The following is a 25,705-nucleotide window of genomic DNA, read 5'->3' as shown; positions in this document are numbered from 1 at the left end:
GCTGGTATCTCATATATATGTGCATACATTTCCCTGGACTGAAGGAGAGGCATTCCCAGGAGCAGATTGGAAAGGGATTTGTATTTACATATATAGTTACATTTTCAAAAAGATGCATGTATGTTTTCTAGAAAAATTCCCACACATAGGTTTAATTATATGGGGGCATTTATTGGGATAATTTTCAAAGTGAACCTGCACACATATGTTTGCTTTGAAAATTGGTGTGTCATAAAGTAGCAGTCTCATAGCTCACTTTACAGGCTGATAATTATTACGTTTAATACATAGTATGTCATGTATTCAGAACTATATTAAATGAACCACTCAAGGTAGAACCATACAATCACCGAAAGAAATTACCCACCTATGTTAAATGACCCTTATAATTAAAAAAAAATGATTATTATGCACTCATATTTAATTGCATAGTGTGTGGTAGTCAGGTACAAAGGCCCCCAAAATTATAAATTTTTGAATGGTAAGGACCATTTAACTTAGGTGTATAATTTCTTTGCTTGATAGAAAAATTGCATAGGTTAAATGGCTAGTTTGATTGAAAGACAATATCAATCTAATGAATTCTACCTTCAAACTGCCACCATTCTGTAGTCATCCAGACAAAAACTATAGTCAAATGCTGCACTATGAGAAATTCTGAAATAGTGAGCCATTGATTAGATTAAATAAATACATAGATAAATAAATGTCAGCTGTAAGTCTTTCCTTCCATTTTCTTGTTTATCTGTAGGTTTTGCTTAGATTTATTCAGTAGTCCTGGTCTCACTGCTAATGATAAACCATTGATTTCCACATCCCTCTCCTACTATGAAGTGCACAGAAGCAGTCAATCAGATCTGCTGGCTGGTTAAATGTTTAAAGCTCTTCTTTTGAATTGTGGAAGGCATCTATAGTGATTGAATCATTGCATTGTAAGCATGGAAGGTGAAGGGAGGACAAAGCCATAAAAAAGGGATATGAGAGGGAATATTTTAACTGAAATATTAAAACTAACCTCATTTTTTTATAAGGCTCCCATGGTTCTATCTAATTGAATTAAAGGGTTTTATTTGCCATTTGGCTCTAAGTAGAAGGTCTTCATTTGGCTTCAGTGGCTCATGGTCTCTTTTGGCTCATAAAGTACCTTTGCAGTTTAATTAAAGGAAAACTCATGAACTTGCATTTGAACATACAATAAATCCAAATATCTGTTTCTCTTGTGAATGCTGCAAATTAATGTTCTAAGAGCATATAACTTCCAAATTGGAAAACTCACCCTACGCATTAAAAGATTCCAAGTGTTCATGAAAACTATGGGAGGTCACCAATGGATGCCAACAATAGAGAAAGAATAAACAAACAGAATGAAGCTGAAAATTGCACCACAGGACTGAAAATAGCCTCAAATACACACTTCCAAAATTACTGACAATATGATCTTTCTTGACCCAGCTGCAGGTGGCCCAAAGCAAGATTGACTACTTAGAGCACTCAATGGTAGAACGTTCAATTGTTAGCCGGCAAGAAGCAACAATTTGTGATTTGGAAAACAAGCTGGAGTTTCAAAGAGCACAGATCAAGAGATATGAGGTACTGTATGCTTTTTAAAATGCTATTCAAGACTTGTTGAAAAAGACATTGCCACACAATTTAAAAGAAACAAACAGAAATATAGAAATGATGGCAGAAAAAGACCAATCGGCCCATCTAGTCTGCCCAGCAAGCTCCCACACTTATTTTCCCATACTTATCTGTTTCATCAACCATCAAGTTCAGGGCCCTTGTTGGTAACTGTTTGATTCAAATTTCCTGCCATCTCCTATCATTGATGCAGAGAGTAATGGAGTTGCATCAAAGGTGAGCATAAGGCTTAAGGGTAGTAACCGCCACATCAAGCAAGTTACCCCGATGCTTGTTTACCCAGACTGCACAGAACAATGCCTTGTTGGATGTTGTCTGAATGTAAATCCTGTTTTCCACATTTCCCCCTGCTGTTGAAGCAGAGAGCAACGCTGTATATGCATTCAAAGTGATGTATCAGGCTTAATTGGTTTAGGGTAGTAACCGCGGTAATAAGCAAGCTATCCTTACGCTTATTTGTTTACCCAGATTGTGAAGTTCAGTCCTTGTTGGTTGTTGTCTGAATGCAAATCTTCTTTTCCACATTTCCCCTTGCCATTGAAGCAGAGAGCAATGTTGGAGTTGCATTAACCATGCAAAGGCTTATTGAGTAAGGGTAGAAATCACCAGGTAGTAGCCTCCATGCCAGTAATCCACCCCCATGGCTCTTCTCTTCATTCCCATCCTCTAGCCTTTATGGATCCACAGTGTTTATCCCATGCCCCTTTGAAATCCTTTACAGTTTTAGTCTTCACTTCCTCCAGAAGGGCATTCCAGGCATCCACCACCCTCTCCGTGAAGAAATACTTCCTGACATTGGTTCTGAGTCTTCCTCCCTGGAGCTTCAAATCATGACCCCCTAGTTCTACTGATTTTTTTCCCCAACGTAAAAGGTTTGTTGTTGATCATGGATCATTAAAACCTTTCAAGTATCTGAAAGTCTGTATCATATCACCCCTACCCCTCCTCTCCTCCAGGGTGTACTTATTTAGGTTCTTCAATCTCTCTTCATAAGTCATTTTATGAAGACCATCTACCTTTTTGGTCACCCTTTTCATTTATAGTGATATATATATTCATAACAGATAAATATTTTTGACCTGGTTAGCTTCATCCTGACCTATGAGTTTCTTGCCCAATATGAACTTATTCTTGTCCCGCTGACTACCAAGATGACAAAGGTAACATGGGAAACATGAGCGATTCCTATATAATATTAATAATACTCTCTTGAAAAAGATGTATTGTTAAATACTATCCTGAGCAGAAAAGTTAAGGGCAAAGCCAAAACACTTCCAGTGCATGCATTGGTGGAAAAAAAAGGACTTTTCCATTTTCTGTAACTCTAAAAATAAATCTTTATTGAATGGGACCTAAGTTTTAACCATAATTTCTTGAAAAACAGTTTAAATCTTTCTTTAATACAGGGCCTTTTGTCATTTCCTTATTCTGTTGCAGATGCTAATCTTGCGTTTGAGAGACAGTGTGATAAAGATGGGAGAAGAGCTGGAGAAAGCAGCCAATTCTGAGGCTCAGGAGAAGGAGAATGCCAAGTATTACCAAATGCGAATGGAAGAAATGAAGGTGGAGATGCACGAATTGTTTGAGAGAGAAATGGAGGCTTGCCGCAGACGTGTGGAACTGGTAAGGGAAGAAATCACAGAAACTTGGAATCATGACAGCAGAAAAAAACCATATGTCCTATCTAGTCTGCTCATGCATATCAACTACTTAGCTCTGCATTCTCTACCACTCCCTCGAAGATCTCTTATGCTTATCCCATACATTCTTGAATTCAGATACAGTTCTTATCTTCACTATCTCCACTGGAAGGCTGTTCTGTGCATCCACCACCCTCTCTATAAAGAAATATTTCCTTAGATTACTCTTGATGCTACCCTCCTTTGAAAGAGGCCTGCCTCTGGGGCATTGACACCATGGATGTATTTAAATATTTTAAACATATCTCCACTATCCTCTAGGGCACTGGTCCCCAAACCTGTCCTGGGGGCCCACCAGCCAGTCGGGTTTTCAGGATATCCACAATGAATATGCATGAGAGGAAATTTGCATGTTATGCACTTGGGACCACAGGACAGGGTTGGGGACCACTGCTCTAGGGGTATACAAGTTTAGATCTTTAAGTCTGTCCCCAAATGCTTTAAAACAAAGACCATTTTAGTTGTCATTCTCTGTAACAAATCCATCCAGTTTATATACTTTTGACATTGCGGTCTCCAGAATTGTAAACAGTATTCCAAATGAGATCTCACCAGGGATTTAAAGGTGCAATATCACCCCCTTTTTTCTGTTGACCATTCCTTTCCCAATGTAACCAAGCATCTTTCTGGTTTTTACCATTACCATCTTAAGATCATTTAATTTTCATTTTTATTTCTTATATACCACCCGACCAGAATACAAAACCTGCCCAAAGTGATGTACAATATTTTATAAAGCAATATCAAAAAATTATTAAATTATTAAAAACAAAAATATAAAGTAAAACATCCTTTACACCAAGCTGTTCTTTCCCAGTCTCTAGTGGAAGGATTTAACAACTCCCACCTCATGTCCCTCCAGAATCCATGTACCTCTTCTCTAAAAAGAAATGACAACTCCCTACTCATACCCCGCCATCAACCATATGGGTCTTTCCCTGCATGGATCATTTTAACTTGCCCTATTAGGAAACAACTAGGTCTTGACTTTCTTCCTAAAAGCCTTGTATAATTTTGAGCTAATTTACTAAAACTCCTAAATCCTGTAGTTTTGTCATGCTTAGAATTTCATCCCCTATACTGTATTCTTTCCTTGTTCTGCAGCCCAAATGTATGATTGCATTTTTTAGCATTAAATCTTATCTGCCAGATTCTGGACCATTCCTTAAGCTCTGCCCTCATCATGGTTTTCACTCCTTCGTGGGTGACTTATCGTTCTGCAGATTTTGGTATCATCCACAAAAAGACAAACACTTCCCAATAGTCCTTCCACAATAGCATGAAACCATTTAAAATAATCAGTTTAAGGACCATTCCTTGTGGCATACCACTAGTAATGGCCTTCTCCTTAGCCTGAACTCCATTTATCATTACCCTTGGTCACATTCCACTCAACCAGCTTCTAACCCAGTCAGTCATTTTAGGATCCATCCCAAGGGTGCTCAGGTTACTTATAGATCATCTATGTGGAATCATGACAAAGATCTTACTGAAATCCAGTTACACTCATGTACAGTCTCCCTTGGTCCAACTCCCTGGTTATCAAGCAAAGAAATTATCCAATTCGTCTGACAAGTCCTTGGTTTCCAGAAACTGCACTATCCTCTGATAGAGATCAGACTAATTGACCTTTAGTTTCCAGGCATTTCTCTTTATTTCCACTTTATTGAAGAGGAACCACATCTGCCTGTCTCCTGTCCTCTGGAACTGCTCCCAACTATAAAGGAGCATTGAAAAGTTCAACCAGCAGAGCTTCCAAAACTTCTCTGTTCCCTTAAAACCCTTGGATATATCCCATCCAGCCCCATCGCTTTATCTATTTTTAGTTTAGCTAGCTCCTCAAAAACAGTCTTCTCAAAATTGTTTGAAGTTTGACACTTTCAATCCTATTTGTTTTGGGGGTTTTTTTTTTATTCATTTTCAAATATACATTAAGATTAAACTTGAATGGGAAAACAATGAGACAGTAAAGCATACATATGAAAATATCATTAATAGAGAAAAATAAAAGGAAAAAATAATAACTCTCCTGTCTCATTTCATTCTAAGTCCTCAATAAGGAGGAACCTAACAAAACTGTAGGAAAAAGAAAAGGGAATAATATCCCAATCTTAATAACTATAGAGAGAACTAGCCACAGGGGATAATTATTTAACTAATTCAGATCATGAACGGTACTCTGAGGCATTCACAGTTAGGGGAGGGGGGGTATCCGCTGACTGGGAGAATTTGTCTCTCAAGAAAGAAACAAGTTGTGAGGAATGAAAAAAAAACATAGGAAACACTGCTATTTTATAAGATATTTACAGGGAAATTTAAGTACAAAATTTCAATCAATTTGGGCCTCATTTTCTAAAGTATCGCAGGCCTGCGATACTTTAGGAAGTGAGGGGCGGGGGGCCGAAACAGGGGGGGGGCTGTGCTAGCCGGGGGTGATCGCACCGTCGCGGTGCGATCGTTGCCGGTTTTGTACCCAATAGCGCCACCATAGGAGGTGTAGCTATTGGGAGCGAATGTGGACGCGAAAAGGGCCTTACCTTTTCGTCGTCCGAGGCGGCTTCGCAGAGTCAGTCCCGGTATCGCGTGCGAAACGTCCCTTACCGCGTGCGATACATTTAGAAAATAAGGCCCTTTGTGTCCTATTTGTGTCTCCTGGCTCTTCCTTGGTGGATACCAAACACATATCTGTTAAGAAATTCATCTTTTAATCCATCAACATCTACATATTGTTCCCTTTCCTCTTTCACACTGCCAAAATTGCACTTCCTCCTATTACCAACTAAAAAAAAAGTCTTGTCCCCCCTAATTTTACCACATTTGCTATTTTTTATTCCAGTTGCATCCTTGCTTTCCTGACTACTTTTCCAGCTTCTCTTAGCCTTTCCACATATTGTCAATCTTCTTTTTCTGCAATCTCGTGTAGTTAATTTTTTTCTTACCTTTTCAGCTACTTCATTTTCATCTTATCTTTATTTACTTTCCTAACAAAAAAGTTATTGCCCTTACAATGTCTTCTTTTACTTTTGCCCATTGATCTAGATTTTTCCATCCAGCTAATGATTCCTTGAGGTACTTCCTCATTTTAACAAAGTATTTTTCCTGAAGTCTAGGAGCCTTGCCTTTGAGTCTTCCATGCCTGCATTTTAATACTGAACTATACGATCTGGTGATTATTGGATCCCAGATATCCATCCATTATAACATCAGAAACAGTCTCCCCATTTTTAAGTCCAGTCATTTCCTCTTTCATGTGGATTCCATTACCAGTTGACAGAACAGTTCTCCCTGCAGAGAATCCAAGATCTCCCTACTTCTAGAAGACACTGCAGAGGGGATGTTCCAATCAACATCTGGCAGATAAAAATCATCTAGCAATAGCACCTCCCCTTTCATAGCAATTTTGTTAATATCCTCCATTAAATATCTATCCATTTCTTCTGCCTGCAATGGAGGTCTGGTGCATTACACCAATAAAATAGGTGTTCCATGAAAAAAATGTTTGTTTTTTTCAATATATTTATTCTGCTGATCCTAATTTCTCCCCTCATTGGATTATAAGTGGAAATGTAACAAACATGTAATGATGGGCTGGTTGTGAGATGGCTCCACAACCAGCCAACTCATCCCTGGATGCCGCAAGTTCTTCAGCGACAGGAATGCTGTCATGCCACTCCCCTACACTCTCAGTTGGCCTTAGGTGTACATGCACGCAGCACAACCTTAGACTTAATGGTCCCATGGCGGGAAAATGCTGCTGGGTGATATCATCATCATGGCTTTCCTTTCTTGTCTCAGCATCAGATCCTCCTGCTTTAGTAGCGTATATTGCTCTCCTGAAGTGTTCCTGGTCCTGCTTTGCCTCATCCAGTTTGCCCTTCCTCTTCCTGTCCTTGCCTTCCTTCCAGCCTTGTCCCATCCCAGTCCTTTACTTGTCTGCCTGGTATTGACCCCTGCCACGGACTCGGACTACTCTCTTGCCTGCCACCTGCCACTAACCTCTTCTACAGACTTCAACCATGCCTTTCTTCCTGCCTGCCATGACCCTTGGCCTGAACCTGTTAACTGTGTGACTGATGCCTGCCCTGACCTTGGACTGGCCCCAGACTTTCTCAGCCTGACCACCCTGTTGGACTCTCGTCTGTCCTGCCTGCCCCTGGAACCCAAAGTCTCAACCTGCAGGGAACAGGGAAATAGTTGAAAGTCTAGTTTTGTCCCAGCCTAGGGCATGTTTGCCAGCTGTCTGCATGAGCCTAGTAGGTTTGCCTACTAGGCTACATCTACCACACCACAGCACAAGGGTCTACTAACATTAGGAAACAATATTAAAGCAAACACATAACATATAAAATATAAGACACCACTGTATTAAATTTCAATATGCTAGAAAAACCTGAGAAAAATAGTGAGCTTCATTTTCTTTTGAAAAGTTATATAACTCTCCTCTAGTCATAATTCCAATAGAAGATCATTTCATAATATTGGTCCCATCACTAAAAAGGTTCTTTAAATCTATATAAGGTACATAGCCTTTTCCATGAATACTACTAGAAGAACTTGAGCTGAAGACTAAAGCGATCACTGGAGATGCATTAAAGAAATCAAATGAGCAACCAGAGATCAGATGAGCAGCTGCATTTTGTATGACCTGCAATGTATGGATTAAATATAATGAAAAAAGACCAAGGTATAAGGGAGTTACAGAGATTTAGGCAAATATGTACTATTGCCTGCACTACTGATCAAAAATCAATTTCAGATAGAAATGGCTCCAGTTTCCTAACTGTTCTCAGTTTAAAGAATGTAGCCATTAAAAGAGACTTTATTTGAGCTTTCATGGACATCGACTCAATCATAACACCAAGGATTTTAATTTCTGAGGCTATTGGGCGTGAAAGAGAAGCTATTTGGATTGAATTTAGAATAGGAAAATTTAAGAAACAACTGACATGTAAAAGTTCAATCTTCAGATTAATCCACAATGCCTCCTCCTTGCCTCATAAGCCCTGCAGTTTTGTTCCTTTAATGTTTTTATATATATATATATATATATATATATATATATATATATATGGTGTGACTCCTCCTCACTTTCTTCCTACCCTGTCCTTCCTGAATAGGTTGTAGCCCAGTATAACCATATCCTATTTGTGGTTTTCCACGTTCAAATCGGTTGCTTTTCAGACATTGAGGACAAGTGCTGCCGATGACTGTAACAAAGTAACACATAGCAGATAATGTCAGAAAAAGACCATCTAGTCTATCCAATCATACAGCCATGTAGAGTAAATCCTCATCCAAGACAGTTTTTGTTAGCTTCTTCTACCGTACTTCACCCTCTTCGGTAGATGAGCATGAAAAACCACCTTTTCTAGTTTATACAAAGCAACCTTTCCTTCCTATTTGCAATCACAATTTCCACAATAATCAAAACAGCCATCTACACCAGTATAACTGTTACCCACTCATCTGGCCTCTTATGACCCCTTGGTCTTTCTAGATGTCTCCTTGCCACCAACTCATCACACAGTCCTGGTCAACATGAGAAGTGTGACCGGAAGACTGGGCTTACCCAAGCGACCATGTTTCTGCCAGGACTTAGTTTTCACTGTAATGTAGCCTTTCAGATAACTCCGAGTGCTAATTAATTCTATCATCCCAGTCTGCCAGGTGACCCAGCTAAGGGAACACCTATGTTTCCACTAGGACATGCTGTGTGCTAGACAAATCTGGCTATGGGAGCATCTGCATTTCCATGAGCACTTTAGCCTTTTGTAGACAGGAGGAAAGAAGAGAAAGATCAGCCTTAGGGATTTACTTTTTACAATCAGAAAGGAGGGAGGGAGATGAGATCAGGCCATGGGGAATTTAAAAAAAACAAACCCAACATTTTGGCTGGCAAGGAGCAGGTGATCGAGGCATGGGGCTTTGTAAAAGGAAGCAGATCGGGCCAGTGGGGACTTTTTACAACATCATGATTTTAGGGGAGAGAGGGTGGAAGCCATGTGGGCTAGTGCGAACTTCTTTGAACACTGGAACTTGAAAAGGGATGAGGGGTAGGAAAATGGAACAGGGAGATCAGTGAACTGTCCAGCTATGTTCAGGCCAGTTATTGCAGTTCCTAGATTTGGCCCTCCAAATTTGGCAGCTGTACCTAATCCCTGACCTAATCCTAGGCCCACCCAAATGTTGGCCAGATAAAGTAAGTCATCTTGTGAAATTTAGGTAGACTAAATTTAGCCAGTTAGCACAGTCAATTTTGAAAAGCTTTGATTTAGCTAACTAGCCAGCTAGATCCCATTGAAAACTGAACCCAAAACTAGTTCATATGTAAAGCATGCACTAAAATTGATCATGCCTTTATTGTTCAGCTCTGAATTGTGAAAATCTTTCTAGAAATAACCTGAGCTGGTGTATATTTTTGCCCAGGAAAGAATGAGGTTTGACTTTTAAAAAGCCACAAATATATGTGTATTGGCTCAAGAGGACCCAGATCTTCTGGTTATTTGTTACTCTATTTTGATGTGGTTTCAGCTATTTGGTTGGGAGGCTGGCTCTCTGCTAGAGGTGTGTCATGATCTAGTGATCTCAGTATGCCTCTGATTCAGTTAAATCATTAATTTGTTTTTGACACGTATAACTCCATAGGCAATGAGACTAAACTGTCTGAAGCCACTATATTACTTTCTGTTTTTTCCCCAAATCATTTAACTAAACCTATTATTCTGCAGGCACAGAATTCCACATATCATTTAGTCTTGACAGGTTTATAGCACCTTGCTGGATGCTATCTCCAATATAAGTACAGTACTTGCTTAAAATATTTGTAAAGCACCATTTAAACTGTATTTACTTGAATCTTGCATCTAAATTATCCCACGGTGGCTGCAATTCATTCTCTGCAATTCTAATCAGTCGATCTGCTGAACCTTGTTCTTATTTTTTCCTTTCTTGTACCAAGAAGGAACGTGTCCAGGAGTACCCTCCGAGATTACAACCCACTAACCTGTAATACCAGCACAGACAGGGGTCTTAAATACCTGTTTTATTATATTAATAACTGCCAATAGGAACCACAACTTGGTAATACTTTAATTTTGTTTAAATGGTTTTACCATTTTCCAGTATGAGCACGAATGTTTTGAAGCATCGCAGTATTTTTACAATCTTTTAAGGGTGACCCGGATCTGATTAAACCTGGACTCTCTCTGAATGAGATAAGAGAAACGCTCAGATCATTAAAATTGAACTAGGAAAGACCATGAGTCAGTTAAAGTAATTCAGAGTTATTTCACAAAGCTTCTTCCATCATATGTACTTAGAAAAGTTTGTATTCACTTCTGGCTCTATGGCAAAAGCTAGGGCGAGAGAACATTGTAGAAATCTCATCTTTGTGTTGTTCATATGTCTTTGCATGTAAAACTGACCCCAAAACCCTACACCACCACCAAAACCTCACCTTGAGTTACTAGCTGGCCCTCCTATAGCAGCATAAATAGTTGATTACTATTTGTGCCACCCCAGAGGCTGTCTCTCTCTCGCCCTCTCCCCTCCACTCCCTCTCCCCTGCCCAAAAATACACGAAACGGAATTTGCAATTTTTAGCACAAATTGCATTATGGCCATTTCGGCACCTGCAAAAAAGGTGTAGTTATTTCCAGCATTAAAAGCATGTGATATGCTAGCGCACGGTGTGATAATGCCCCTCATATTCATTAATCCCACCCAAACCCCTCTCCACTCCTTTGAATAAATTTGGAAAATATGCATTCGCTCCACGCACTGCGACAAATATCTTTGATGAATGACCCTGTTAGCCTGTATAATTCAGTTGCATTGGCGTGCTGCTGAGTATACCCAGCTATCTGAAAGGTTAACCAAATAAGTCCATCCAGTTAACTTTAAGACAGGACTATGGAATGATTAGACTCAGCTTCTCCCAGCTACACCCCCGGAACGTCCCTAACTTATCTAACTGAATCTTTGCTCATCAAATTCTAGCCTACTACAAACACCGCCCCCAAAAGCCACTCAATGGATATCAACAAGGGAACGAACACTTTCAATTGCCGGCCCCACCCTATGGAACAAACTCCCCACTGAACCAAAAACAGATCCATCCACCCAATCGTTCAAGAAAAATCTTAAAACATGGCTATTCCGCAAAGCTTTCCCAACAACAAACACAAACGACCCCCAAACCAGGCCCTAACCCTGCAATCAGGCTACACTACCACTCCTATGAATATTCATCCTCCCATTTAATATCCATCATGCTCCCCTCAATACACATTTTCCACTCCGTCACGATCTACTCTACACAAATCCCATGTCACTTTCATAGATCCACCATATACCAAACGTTGTTTAACTTTATTACTATTATTATTTATACTGTTTTCCTATTATTAATTCTGTTCTTTGCATTTATCAATACTGTTTTACTCATGTTACTGTTATTCTATCATATTAATGTTATCTAGTCGTTCTCGTCGTTGACAAAGGAAATGCTTTGCTTATTGCACCTTCAAGTTATATGTAAACCGATGTGATATGTAAATCGAACACTGGTATATAAAAACAAACAAATAAATAAATAAATAGATAGATCTGGCCAGATTTTAGCCGGATAATTTTATCCAGCTAGAATTTAGCTGGCTAAATACCCAAATATTAATTAAGCCAGATAACTTCTGAGTTATCTGGTTAAATGTTTCTGAATATGACCTCTGTCTATATCCTCATTCAAGGTCATACATTCCAAATCCCCTGTCTTATTTATTAGACTTCTGCCATTTATATATAGACAATTTAAAATGTTTTTATTTTTATTCACAACTGTTGCGTTTGTGCCTCTTCTCGCCCCTCGCTCCACCCTCTTTACCTTGGGAGCGACTCCCTTCGGCTCTGATGGACAGTGCAGCTGCGGCTTCTCTCTGCCTCTTGGTCCCAGTGTCCCCGGGCTGGCTTGACGCTACGGATCCGCCATGTTCCTGATGATGTAAGGGCGTGCGCTCCAGACTTGTACCAACAAGGGTGCGAACCTTGGGGGCGTCCCTGTAGTGACATCATCAATTTCCACTTTAAAAGGTCTTTGTTTGCTAACCTCTAATGAGTTTGCAAGGAACTCCAACTGGACTTGCTTCGGCAGTCCACGATACTTGCAACAACGATCCGAGTTCGCCTGGGGAATCTGTCCCCACTGCTCAGCCTTTTCAAACTTATCAGGAGTACCTGTTCCATGGGGGCTCCGCTCTCTATTCTTGATTTCAGATTGCCGGAATACTCAGAAGACTCCTCATTGCCTGGAAGCGATTGCAGACGTGAACACAGTGAGTTCCATTGTACATAGGAATAGGTACTCGCTCCACGAGGGCCTACATTCCTATAGCTCTGAAGACTCCCTTCCGTCCAAGACATTATCGCAGGTACGAAGATCGAGAGTTAGATTGGCAAGATTGCAGATAGGGCCCATGTTCCAAGAATCCTTTACAGACTCTCTTCTATGCTAGAAGCCATTTCTTATACAGCTAGTGTGAGTTCTTATTACAGACTGTGTAGAGGAACCAGTGCTCACCTATAGCTCCTGTTCCTGAATATACTGAAGACTCTATGTGGCATAGAGAACATTGCAGACATCTAATATTGTGAGTGTACCATCTTGTATCCAATTTACCCTGTCTACTCACTCCTAGTCTCTACAGCTCAGTGACCCAGAGATTACATTCCTGTATCAGAAAGACTTCAGCCCTACCGGACACCTCGACTCTCTACTGCCACCTCTGGTGGTCCAGCTTCCAGCTTAATAAAGAACTATTTGTGTTTACTTCATATTCTAGCCTAGCCGGTGGTTCCTCTCAGGATCTCCTCCTGGGGGTGCTGTCATCTGCCATCGGCCCAGGGATTCACCATTTCCTCCTAGTGGTCATTCCTTACACTACTATCACTCTGTGGGAGCCAACCACTACAGACCACTAGCACCGCTCACGGAAGTATTATATAGACAACTACCTTCTCTTTCTTTGGGACTTGCCAGCAGCCTATAACAGATTGCTACTCCATAGCGGAGGCATGATATATTGCTATCTCAGTAGTGAAGTACAATATCCTATTGTTAGCTCCTCTCCTCAGAAGAAAATCATAGAACAGATTGCCAACTCCTCTTTCCTGGGGAGTTGGTCCATAACAGCTTGCTACCTTCCTTTCTTACAGGAACATCTAACAGTAGTTCACTACAGATTACTAACTAGGGATGTGAATCGTTTTTTGATGATTTAAAATATCGTCCGATATATTTTAAATCGTCAAAAATCGTTAGGGCCACGATACAATACCAATTCCCCCGATTTATCGTCAAAAAATCATAAATCGGGGGAAGGGGGAGGGCAGGAAAACCGGCACACTAAAACACCCTAAAACCCTGGACCCCCAGGTAATTTAAGGCATTGGGGGGGGGGGGGTTCGGGAGGGTGGGGGATTTAATTTAAAGGGTCGGGGGTGGGTTTTAGAGGGTTTTAGTGTGCCGGCTCACGATTTTAACGATTTTCACGATACTTTACACACCCAAACGGCAACAATACGATTCCCTCCCCCTCCCAGCCGAAATCGATCGTTAAGACGATCGAGGACACGATTCACATCTCTATTACTAACTCTGCCCTCCTGGCGGGGTCAGCACTACAGATAGCTAACTCATCCCTTCTGGAGGAGCAGATCATGACAGATTGCTACTCCTCCTCCTTTCAAGAGAAAAGCAGAACAGTTGCTACTCCGTCCTCCCCTGAAGGAGGAGAACACTAACAGATTGCTACTCCTTCCCTATGGAGGAGGAGAGCGCTAATAACCTGATCATTAGCAGTTGATACAGATAATTTGGAATCTTTCAGAGAATATCATGAGTCTGTATCATTGTATATGTGCTATTCTGGTCACCACATCTCAAAAAGGATATAGCAGAATGAGAAAAGGTACAGAGAAGGGTCACCAAAATGATAAAGGGGATGGAACAATTCCCCTATGAGGAAAGTCTACAGAGGTTAGGGTTCTTCAGCTTGGAGAAGATATGGCTAAGGGAGGTCTACAAAATGAGTGGAGTGGAACAAGTAAATGCAAATTGATTGTTCACTCTTTCAAAAAGTACACAGATTAGGGGATACACAAAGTCACTAAATAGTACATTTAAAATATAGAGGAGAAATATTTTTTTTTACTCTATGCATAACTAAGCTCTGAAACGCCAAAGGATGTGATAAAAGCTGTTAGTGTAACTGGGTATAAAAAAGATTTGGACAAGTACCTGGAAGAAAAGTCTATAAGCCATTATTAAGATGGACTTTGGGAAATCATTTATCCCTGGGATAAGCAGCATGGAATCTATCTACTTTTTGGCACCCTTTGTGCCTTGGATTAGCCACTATTGGATAATGGGCTTAATGGACCTTTGGTCTGACCCAGTATGGCAAATTTTATGTTCTTATATTTGTCTGTTTAATTCCAAACAGGCTACATCATCATTTACTACAATCTCTCTATTGGGATATTCTAACTTCCTTTTTAGACCGGTATCCTTAGAAGGATGCAGTTCTGTCTATGAACTATGCAGTGCTGAGTGACCTTAAGCTTTTACCCAAGATTTAGTTTAAAAGCTGCTTTCTCAGTTTTAGATATTAGTGCCAGCAGCCCATCTTGTCTGAATAGGCTCCCCTTCCCCAAAATGTTTGCCAGTTCCTAAAAATCTATAGCCCTCTTCTCTGTAACATTGTCTTATCCATGCATTGAGACTGGATCTCAGTCTGCCTTTGGGGTTCTGCACATTGAATGGGGAACATTTCTGGTAATACAACCTAGGGGTTCTGAATTTCAATTTCCTACCTAAAAGCTTGTATTTGGCTTCCACAATCTCTGTCCACCTTCCTTTGTCTTTGGTACCAAAATGGACCATGACCACAATTCATCCCCAGCCATGTCAAAAATATCCTACATGACACATGAGATCTCCTAGCTTTGCAAAAAGCAGGCAAATTATGAAGCAAAGCTCATGCTCACCAGCCACTCAACTATCTACAGTCCTAATGATTAAATTGCAAAATATACAATGGCAGTCCTTATCCTTCACTTCTGGACACATCTTCAGTGCAAGTGAATAACACAATGGCAGTCCTTATCCTTCACTTCTGGACACATCTTCAGTGCAAGTGAATAATGCTAACTACTGAATCACTTCCCGCCACACCAAGGTGATACTCTTCTTCCAGGTGAATGTCCAAAGCAGCACAGGATCTGCCAACCTGGAGGAGGACTGCCCTACTATATCCCTGAAGATCTCTCCTATAAACCTCTGTCTCAGTTCCTCTAGGTCTGCCAGGAACTCTTTGGGGTAGATTTTCAAAGGGTTACGCACTTAAGATACGCGCATAACCCCCGAAAACCTACCCCTGCGCGTGCTGAGCCTATTTTGCACAGGCTCGGTGGCACACGCAAGCCCCGGGGCTTTCAAAATGGGCAGTCCGGCGGTGGGTCTGGGGGCGTTCCTGAGTCCTCCGGCACAGCGGCCATGCCAGAGGTTCGCGCACTGGCAGCTGGCCAGGGCAGACGTAACTCACTGAAATAAAGTAGGGGAAGGGATTTAGGTAGGGCTGGGGGGTGGGTTAGATAGGGGAAGGGAGGGAAAGGTGGGGGGGGGGGAGGCAAAAAAAGTTCCTTCCGAGGCCGCTCTGATTTCCCCATTCCCTCCAAGGCCGATTTCGGTGCGGCCTTGGAGGGAACGGGGAAAGCCATCTGGGCTCCCCTAGGGCTCAGTGCGCGCAAGGTGCACAAGTGTGCACCCCCTTGCGTGCGCCGATCCTGTATTTTATAACATGCACGTGGCAGCACGCGCATGTTATAAAATTGGGTGTACATTTGTGCGTGCCGGGTAGTACGCACAAATGTACCCCGTGCGCGTAACTTTAAAAAATCTGCCCCTTTGCATCTCGTGTGCACATAAAATCTCTTACCAAGACTGTTTTCATGTTATTTGCGCTAGACAATATATTCTGCTGCTTACAGTAATAAGAGTTGTAAGGTAGATAATCGTACTGTACATGTGGCACTTGGTAGGTACAAAAGACTGAACTTAGTCCTGGACTGTTGTCTGCATCTTGAGTCATTAAATGTATTTAAAGTTGTATAAGCAGTGGGGCTGCTAAATCCAATTTAAAATATACTAAAAAATTAAACGGATTTTATTTGAATCTGTCAATGTCCTACAATAGGAATACAATGAATTAATTGCTAAGGTCAGGCTTAATTACTCACTTGTTTTCTGTAAATTTGTAATTAACTTTTATAATTAAATATCCCTACTAACCTTATAATTTGGGTAACATTTTATAGATATGAAATTATTTGACTGGGATGGGTGAGAAAAATCAAACACCACTAATTACTACTTCAGGAAACAGCTGTCACACCTTCCCATGGCAAAGTCAATTCTAACTCTTTATTTTCCAATATCAGGAGAGACTTGGTACTCCGTTGTTGTATTTCTTTACAGGAGAAAGTGAAACATTCATGAGTTTGTCTTTCTTCCAAAGCCATTGGTCTTCCATAAACTTGTGCTGTCCCCTAGAAAAATGTATGTGTGCAGCAATCTATGAAAGCATGTATGGTAGATACAGCGTACATTTGTTGCTCACACATTTCTATTGAGGCATTTACTGTGAAATCAATAACCTGATTTCTACACCAGTGTGTTTACAATGAAGTTTTGTCTGAAAAAGCCACCAAAACATGTTACCTTGATAAATATTACCCTTGCTGCACATATGGTGCAATTTAAACATCAGATCCTGTGGAGAAGAAAAACATTTTGTTCAAAAATGCATAAGTCAATGAATCCCCGCATGCTATTAGCTAATGTGCTAACAATTTGAATATTTTTCATATCTAATTACAGTAGTCTGATATTAATTAGAAGGTATTAGTTTTCTTAACAGCTGTTGCAGTGGTAATTATGTTGTGCAATACGAAGCAGCGCAGTTTCTTAATGTAAAGTCAGGATAACAAAATAGAGGTAGGTAGTTATAGAATAATTTCAGAGGAAATGTCTATTACTGTTTTGTAAGAGGCACTTATCTGGTAGATGGAAACTCAGGATTTGACAACCAATATTTTTACTCCACTTTAATTACATTCTGGGGTAAAAGTAGGTTTTAGTTCTTACTGGTGCTATTTTGATTCTGCCCCCAGTCTTGGCCTCTCTCGGAAAATTACCCATGAACTTTAACACAAAAACCTCAGTCTGATCAGCCAGCTGTTGCAGTGCTAGTTACACCAGTTGATAGTCAAAGAGCTAATTCAGGTAAGGGCTAATTATAAAAGCCCCACATGCGGGAAATCTGGGAGATATGTGCATGACTGGGATGTGTGCGCGCCGCGCGGATCTTAAGAAGCCCGCAGCCACGCGTGTTACCTCTCGCTACGCAAATAAAGTAGGTAAGATGAAAAAGGGGTGGGCCGGGACAGCGCCATTAAGGCACAGTCCCGCACAAGCACGCGCCTGGATCCGACAGAGCCGTGTAACCTGCTGCTGCTACAAAGCGCGGGCAAGTATTAAAACAAAGAAATCTAATGTAGTCTGCGGGGTTTTAAGGGTCGGGGCTGGTAGGGTAAAAGGGAGGCAGGTTAGGTAGAGGATTTAGGAAGTCTGCTCCTTTACAAGGGCGAACTGGGAGGGAACAGGGAAACTGGCCTATCACATCACTATGAGTACCTACTAAAATCCCCCCCCCCCCCCTGTGGATGTAAAATCTTGCACGCAGGTAGCCGATTTTATAACACGCATGCACATGTGTGTGGATCTTAATGTGAGAGAGAGACAGTGTGAGTCTTATATAAGTAAACTATTTATACCACTGTAAGAGGGGCAACTAGTAACTCGGGGTGAGGTTTTGCTGGTGGGCTAGGTTTTGTGGGGGGCAGTTTTACATGCACACAGACATCAGTGAATATTTTATGTAATTTGAAGTGATGAAAGGTACACAAAGATGAGATTTGTACATTGTACTCTCGTCCTAGCTTGATAGCAGCTAGGTAGAGAGTGCATTGAATAAATCTCATTTTTTATTCCTTTCATCACTCCAAATCACATCAAATCTTCACTGATGTATACTGTGCTGTTCGTACCTCTGACTGTGCATGAAGAACTGCCCCCCAAAACCCAGCCCACCACCAAAACCTCACCCCCTTACAGTGTTCTAAAAAGTTGACTAATATGTGTGCCTCCCAGAGGCTCTCTCTCTCTCTCTCCTCCCCCCTCCCCTCTCACTGCCCAAAGCAAGATTTGTGATAAATATGCAAATCCCAGTTCAGCCACAATAAATACACCAGAAAAAAAGCTGTAGTTATTTCCGGAGTTAAATCTCTTGATAGTGTGCATTATGTTATCGCACACAACATTAAGCACCCTTCATTTTCATTCACTCTGCCCAAACTCCTCCCACGACTACATTTTTAAAATTTACATATGCATCTCGCAGTGTGTTTTTTTTATCGCATGCGTTACGGTGTTGGGCTGCGATAAGGCCCTAACGCAATTTGATGAATGACCCTGCTAGGGAGATATTTTAGCTGGTGCAAGGGCATTAGCCATTCTAGGTGAATCTTCAACCTTGCGCTCCCTCCCCAACCCCAAATAAAGTTTCAGACTCTTGGGTTCCCCTTTGAGATTTTGAGGATCAAATTAAATTCAACAACCCTGATCGCTTTACCACCACCCCTTCAATCATTGCATTTTATATTGGGCCATGACAGCATGAGTACTTTATATTTTATAGGACTTCGAATTTAAACCTATACAAGGAGAGGGCAATAATCAGTCATTGCTCAGGGTAAAACAGCGATTGACCTGTGGGAATGGTGCGTTTTGACAATTGCCCATCCTCTATGAGGATCATTTTGTAACATCACCCATAACAAGTCAACAAATGCACGCATGAGCAACACCAGATTTCAAAATGGACTTAACAAGCATTTGAAAATTATTCCACAAAACCTTCTGCATAAGTTGCACCTGCTAAAATTGTCCACACACACATTTTTAATGAAAATTAATATGCATTCTTCTCAAATCCAAAAGTATGTGGGTAAATGTAAGCCTCACCCTGACTGCCCTCCAGGAATTCCTCTGCTTAGTCCGGGAAGGCATGGGTTAACTTGCTTACTAGCAGGCAATTTTGCAAAAAGCCATTTTTGTGCATAAAACACCGTTTTATCCACAGACGTCTCTTTGAAAATGACCCTCCCTGCAGGTAGGATTATGTTCATTGTTCAACAAGAAGTGTTAATTTTACCTGCATTGTTTGGAAGTGTTCCCGCAGGCAGGGTTAGGTTAGGGGAAGCACCAATGTGCAAAGCAGGTGCAAATCTCTGTGGGGCCTTTTTCATGGACCAATAAGCAAAGCAAAACTATGTGATTTTGCTTTGATTACTGATGAAAAAAAATTACCTGCAGAATTTGCATCGATGTGGGTTGTTTGATTATGTCTGTATGTGGAAATCATCTTGAGAATGTTGGGGTGGAAGAATTGGTTTGACAGGTTTTATGCGATATTAAATTTAATACTCTTTTCAGTTTTGAGACCTGGTTTGTTTCCTGCCCCAAAGCTTCGAATTCACAGAATCTTATTTGATAAGGATTTGTCTCCCTAAGCGAGAAGTCCTTTCTGAATAAAGCCCGTAGATGGAGCAATATGGTCACCCTATGTCCAGGGGTAAAATGTTGAGCCAGACTAAATTTTAATCCACTGCATGCATGGTAAAATACTCCTACTTTTCATAGATAAAGCAACTGGGGAAATCAGAACTACATTGCCAGACAATGCAATGGGGAACTCCAGGGCTTTCTCTGCTTGTCTCCTCTGAACATGGGGCAGTATGGTTACCCTATCCCATAGATTTATAAATGGAAAGGAGACAACTGAGCTGTGCAGAATTTGCTAAGCATTACAGTGCCTCCCCCAAAGATTGTTGGAATTCAGATAAACCATGCAGCAATCCTGCAAAGCCTTTAACCCAGCACACACACACTGGCTTCCACCTTGGGAATGTAGAGTGTGCTTCTCATAATGCCCCAGGGAGCAAGAGATGAAAAGAGAGCTGCTTGGCATGTGTAAACTGGGTCTAAAGGAGATGTCTTGCTGTGCAATGTTTAAATTGCAAAGAGAAGAAGAAAAAATATCAATAATGTGTATCATGCTGTTAACTCTAATTTCATGCAATGCTTATACTGCGTATTATGCACTTTGCAGTTTCATTCTTTAATTATTCATGCCATGGCTTCTTTTCTCCTTTCCTACCCACAACATTTTTTGTTGGAGCACATACTGAGTTTTACGTTGCATAAAAACAGCTGAACACAGGGTAGTGGTGGCCAAGCCATTGCCTCACTGGTTAGGTTGGTTTCCTGTGAACACATGAGGGGTTGAACAGGAGATATCCTTTTGGGTTGCTTGATAACAGGGCCCACTGCCTGAGTCTAAAGATCAGTGCCCTGAGTCTCAGCAGCTGTACTATTTTTCTTTTTGAATCCCAACTTATCCTGCCAGCAAGCTGCCTCTGCAGGCAGCACTGCATCATCAATTATATTGCTGTGCTGCACTGTATTTCCCTGATACGCTGTGAGATCAAGGGTGGTCAGAGGGTGTCAAGTCCGCCCGTGCTCCGCTGAGTCCCTACTCTTGTGTGGCTGTTGCATTGGTTTGACCCATGTGGATTGAGAGAAAGTGGTTGCATTGGCTAGACCATGAAGTCAAAGAGGCTGCAGCTGCCTGCACCCTGCAATTTCCAGGGAGAGCGTGAGCATGTGTGTGTGTGTGTGAGCAATAGCATGTGAGAGTTTATATGTCTATGTGAGAGAGATAGCTTGTGTGAGAGAGAACATGCCTGAGTGTGAGACAAATGTTGCACAGGCCCAAGGAGAAGGCTGCTGTTGCATGCTTGTTCTGGGGAGAAGAGAGAGAGAGAGCACATATGCGTCTGTGTAAGAAAGGGAGAGCATGCGAGAGCATTTCTGAAAGACAGCATGTTAGAACACAAGTGAGAGAGAGATCATGTCAGTATGTGTATATGAGAGAACTTGTGTGAGACCATGTCTGTGTGCCATAGACATTATGTGGGCCGAAGCAGAAGACTGCTGCTGCCTGCACATTCTAGGGGGAGAGAGAGAGAGAATGTGTGTGCATGTATGTACGTGTGAGAGGAAACTTGTTAGAGCATGTGAGAGTGTGAGCATGTATATGCAAGAAAATGAACATATGTGTATTAGTGTGGGTAAATGAGAGGGGGCAAAGTTTGTGCACCCCTACCTCCTCCAATTAATCCACAATAATCTCAGGGTGACTGGAAATCAAAAGTTCCCAAGTATGGAGAACGGGGAATTTCTTTTATCCTTATTAGTTTTAATTATTGGGTGTTATTTGAGGTGTCTGCTATTTTGAAATTTTATTGATTTTTGTGAACTTTTTAAAAAATGTTAATATATTAATAATTTGTTTTATTTGTCATCTGTTTTTAAATATTCTCTCTTAGTATGTTGATTGAAGTTTTATAGTTCTAAATGTTTATGTTTTAGTTTTTCCATTGTCGTACTGATTACAGTGTCTGGCTTTTCATTTATATTTATACCTTATGGTCTTTTTATTCTGTATTTGGTGAGGGTCTATCTGTTCTGCCTGTGACTGGGGTGAGGTATTCTGCTCTCATGTAGTTTCTGTGAAGGGATATATAGCAGCTTGGCTTGTTGTTTCCTTAATAGGAGGTGTATTACTGTTTTAAGGCCTAGTGAAATATTTGCAGTGTTGCCTTTTCATAGGTAGTGTTACCGTTTGCATGTTGGCAGTTAGTGCTGTTTTGGTATTGAAGTTCTACTAAATTGAAATTGTTTATTCTTGGTTTTTTGAGGGCCAAGCCCATACCCAATACACATTATAACAGGCTTAATGTCGTATGGGGTCAGGTGTCTTTTTTGCAGAGTTTTCTCGTTGGCAGTACAGTAGTGCATGTAAATATAATATACATGCTATGTAGAGTGAAATTTTTACCTCAGAAGACTGTACTTTGAATGTCCTTTTTCATGTAAAATCTGTTATAAATTCATAATGTTTAAGTATGTGTGGAGAGGGCCACTTGGGGGAGGGTGCAAGATTGTAAGGTCCATCTAAGACATGTAATACCTTTGCACTGGCCCTGGTCTGGATCCACACGCAGACAGTGCACATGGAGAAAAAGAGGAGACCATAGAAGTACCCGTAACCAAACACAGGCAGAAAGAGGAAACTGAGACAGCAGGAGACTGGGAGCTGGAAGGGAGGTCAGTGATATATTCTCCAAATTATTCAGCATAGAAGGTCTGACGGTGTTTACTGTAACACGGCACGGTCAATGCCACCTTCCTTCCATGGTACAAGGAGCAGCCCACAGAGAGTCCAAGAGAGTCCAGATTTATACCCCAGATACAGCGCCTGAAAAATCTCACTCTTTGGCCTACAATCTCACTGGCTGGACGGAGCACCCTTGCTTGCTGAACAGCCTGACATGCTGCTCCTGCCATTCTTATGCTGTTTGTGCTTCTGCCCTGCTTTGTAATTCTCTGTAGCTCCAGTGGAAATGAGACTTTGCCAGGTTGAGGAATCATTTTATTTATTTGGACTCTGTTAATGCTTTTTTTAATCGGTAGTCAAGGCAAGCTCTATTCAGGATACAGTGGGCAGTTCCTCGTCCCCAGAGGGCTTACAATCTAAGGGGTATCTTTATTAAGACAATACCATTGGATTTACTAATCTGCGGTACTCAGTAACACAGGTTTGTGAATTCCACAGCGTTTTCTCGGGCGGCAAAATACTGCCATGAAAAATACTTCAGCCAAACAGCCCCTCTTCTGCACCACATGATGGTGGACCTACATCCCATGGCCACTAAACTTATAAAGGGGATGATGTGGACCCGAGTGCTCCTTCCCCTGGTAGAGTAAAAACCGCCTTCCCCCATCCCTTAAGATGGCTTAAGTTGAAAAAGTGAAAAAATTAGTTTCAAGTTCCTGGCCGCAGCCCTGCCCCCATTTCCAAACCTCGCCCTCTTGGAGCAGAAAGAGTCATCTCCCCAGCCCACCTAAGGTTCCAGGCCTGGTGTCGTCTTTTTAAAAATGGCGCCGTTTGGCCACACACACACACTTTTTCCCCATCATGTGTATTAAATTTGACTACAGAAAGAAACTAATCCTCCTTTACTCCTTGGGTAGATACCCAGTGGGAATAGAATAGGGAGTGAAGCCAGATTATCTAATCCAGAACTAAGCACTGGAGTAATTGATCCTGGAGTAGCTGGGTCTGAGAAAATAGTATAAAAGATTATTCAGAACACTTTCTTGTACCTAAGGAGTAGAAAATCAAACTACCTGTGTAAATTTTCTTTGATAATTGCCCCATGAAAAAATTGCCCCATACAATTTGTGCCTGCTTCCCCCAGCTATGCAGTGCCTTCCCTGACCTAATCCTGTCCTGGAAACACCTCCAGAGATATGCAGGTAAAAGTACTCATGTTGCAGTCATATGTGGGTACCTTTACCCACGTAGATGGGTACTAATCAAAAGTCCATTACCTACTACCTACAGGAAGGGCTTCCATTGTTGCCCTCTGACATATAGTGCTGTGTATACCATATGTTAGAATGCAATTAAATACATAAATGCAAATGCTGATGTTAAATTGATTCATTTCTTATTACAAATAATAAAAATATTTTTTAAACACCAGCCACTGTTTTGAAGTCTACTGTGTGAGATTCTAATGCATTCTAAGTTCAGCCATTTCTTTGCATATTTTTATGAACTTCAGTCCTATTCCCTGCGATACTGGGACTTACATCATTTACTCTGACAGTCTGCTGGCTTCCAACTGGAGGCCTGTCGCTGTCTGCGCCACAAGTCATCTCTCACCTTGTCACTGCCGAGATGGCAGCTTTAATCAAGTTAAATTTGTGGTGTGCACTTGGCTTATGTGTGGTAATTTAGAAAGTGTTTGATGAATTCCTTTCTAGCTATGTTTAAAATTCTTTATGGATTCAGAACCAAATTTTTATGCCCAAGACGTTAAGAATTATGCTTGGGGGGGGGAAAGCCAGATTCCAGCCCTCTCTTTCACCCCCCCCCCCCTTCCCCCATTAGACAAATGTAAATAAGAGTCTTAGTCATGGCTTGTTGCTTGTGTTGACGCTGGCATAGTTTGATTTACAGTAGTGGCAACCTTCTAATAGTTGTGGCCAACTAAGATGAAGCCCGGAGACGCCTGCTGACAAAGACTGCCACTTGAGCCATCAGTGGTTTTCCATTAGGCAGACTTTTAGATGCCTGAAGATTTCTAGACAGTCCATATTATAGCATAGGAAACGCTGGCTCCCCCCTGGGCATACATTATACCCCAGTGGTATAGGATCTGTGCACTTCTAGAATGCGTCACCAAATCTAAACTGCAAGGGTGATTTTAAAAGTCCTTTCGGCTGCTGCAGTGGAGCTTTAAGAAAATTATCCACAATATATGCAGGTTCAAATATGCACAGAGGATGCCTACATGAGGGGAAACATTTCTGGGAAGGGGTTTGCATGTGCCTAATTTGTGTGGGTGGAGTTAGAGGGGGAGGGAACTCCCTATATTTCACTTTAAAAATGAGTGCAAATGGGTGAAAGTGTGGATGCTGTTCACTGTAGGTGAGCTTGAACCCACATTAAAAAAAAAAAGGGATGGGCACAGGATAAAGGAGTCTATGGAGCTTGCAAGCTCTCTGTAGGCACTTTATGGAACGTACCTTGCACCCCCATAAAGGTGCAATGTATGTAGGCACTTTATACCTGTGTCGTGTGTGCCGGCAGCGGTTTTATTTATCTATTTATTTATCTATCTATTTATTTATTTATTTAAAAGTATGTATATCCTGCCCCTCCCAGGTTCAGGTTGGGTTTCAATGTAACATACATAATATCATTTAAAATAAACATAGAATAAATAATAAGACACAAAACATCCTTAAAATGATATAAAACAGAAATAGCTTGGAAACAATACAATTTCAAGTTTCTCTTTGGAAATCGGCTAGCGGTGCATGGATGCACAGCCTCCGTGGGAATCCAAGCCCTGCAGGAAGTATATCCATTAATAGCTTCAGAATTCACAAACAACTGGTGTCAACACATAGGGCCAGATTTTCAAAGGGGTATGCACGTAAGATACGCGCATACCCCCCAAAAACCTGGCCGAAGTAACCCCTGCGCGCGCCGAGCCTATGTTGAGTAGGTAAGGTGGTGCGCGCAAGCCCCGGGACACGCGTAAGTCCCGGG

At 41.3% G+C, this 25,705-nt stretch overlaps 1 protein-coding gene across 1 annotated transcript in view; it reads left to right on the top strand.

Annotated features, from left to right (window-relative positions):
- Nucleotides 1-25,705, top strand: part of MYO18B (myosin XVIIIB) — an 815,563-nt gene that overhangs the window by 703,038 nt on the left and 86,820 nt on the right. The window contains exons 39-40 of the mRNA XM_029619020.1: nucleotides 1,453-1,590; nucleotides 3,079-3,264. Of these exons, the coding sequence (XP_029474880.1) occupies nucleotides 1,453-1,590; nucleotides 3,079-3,264 (324 nt within the window). The remainder of the gene's footprint in view (nucleotides 1-1,452; nucleotides 1,591-3,078; nucleotides 3,265-25,705) is intronic.

Source organism: Rhinatrema bivittatum, chromosome 11 (assembly GCF_901001135.1).
Source record: "Rhinatrema bivittatum chromosome 11, aRhiBiv1.1, whole genome shotgun sequence".
Taxonomy (NCBI): domain Eukaryota; kingdom Metazoa; phylum Chordata; class Amphibia; order Gymnophiona; family Rhinatrematidae; genus Rhinatrema; species Rhinatrema bivittatum.
This window is presented reverse-complemented; position numbering and strand designations above follow the sequence as displayed.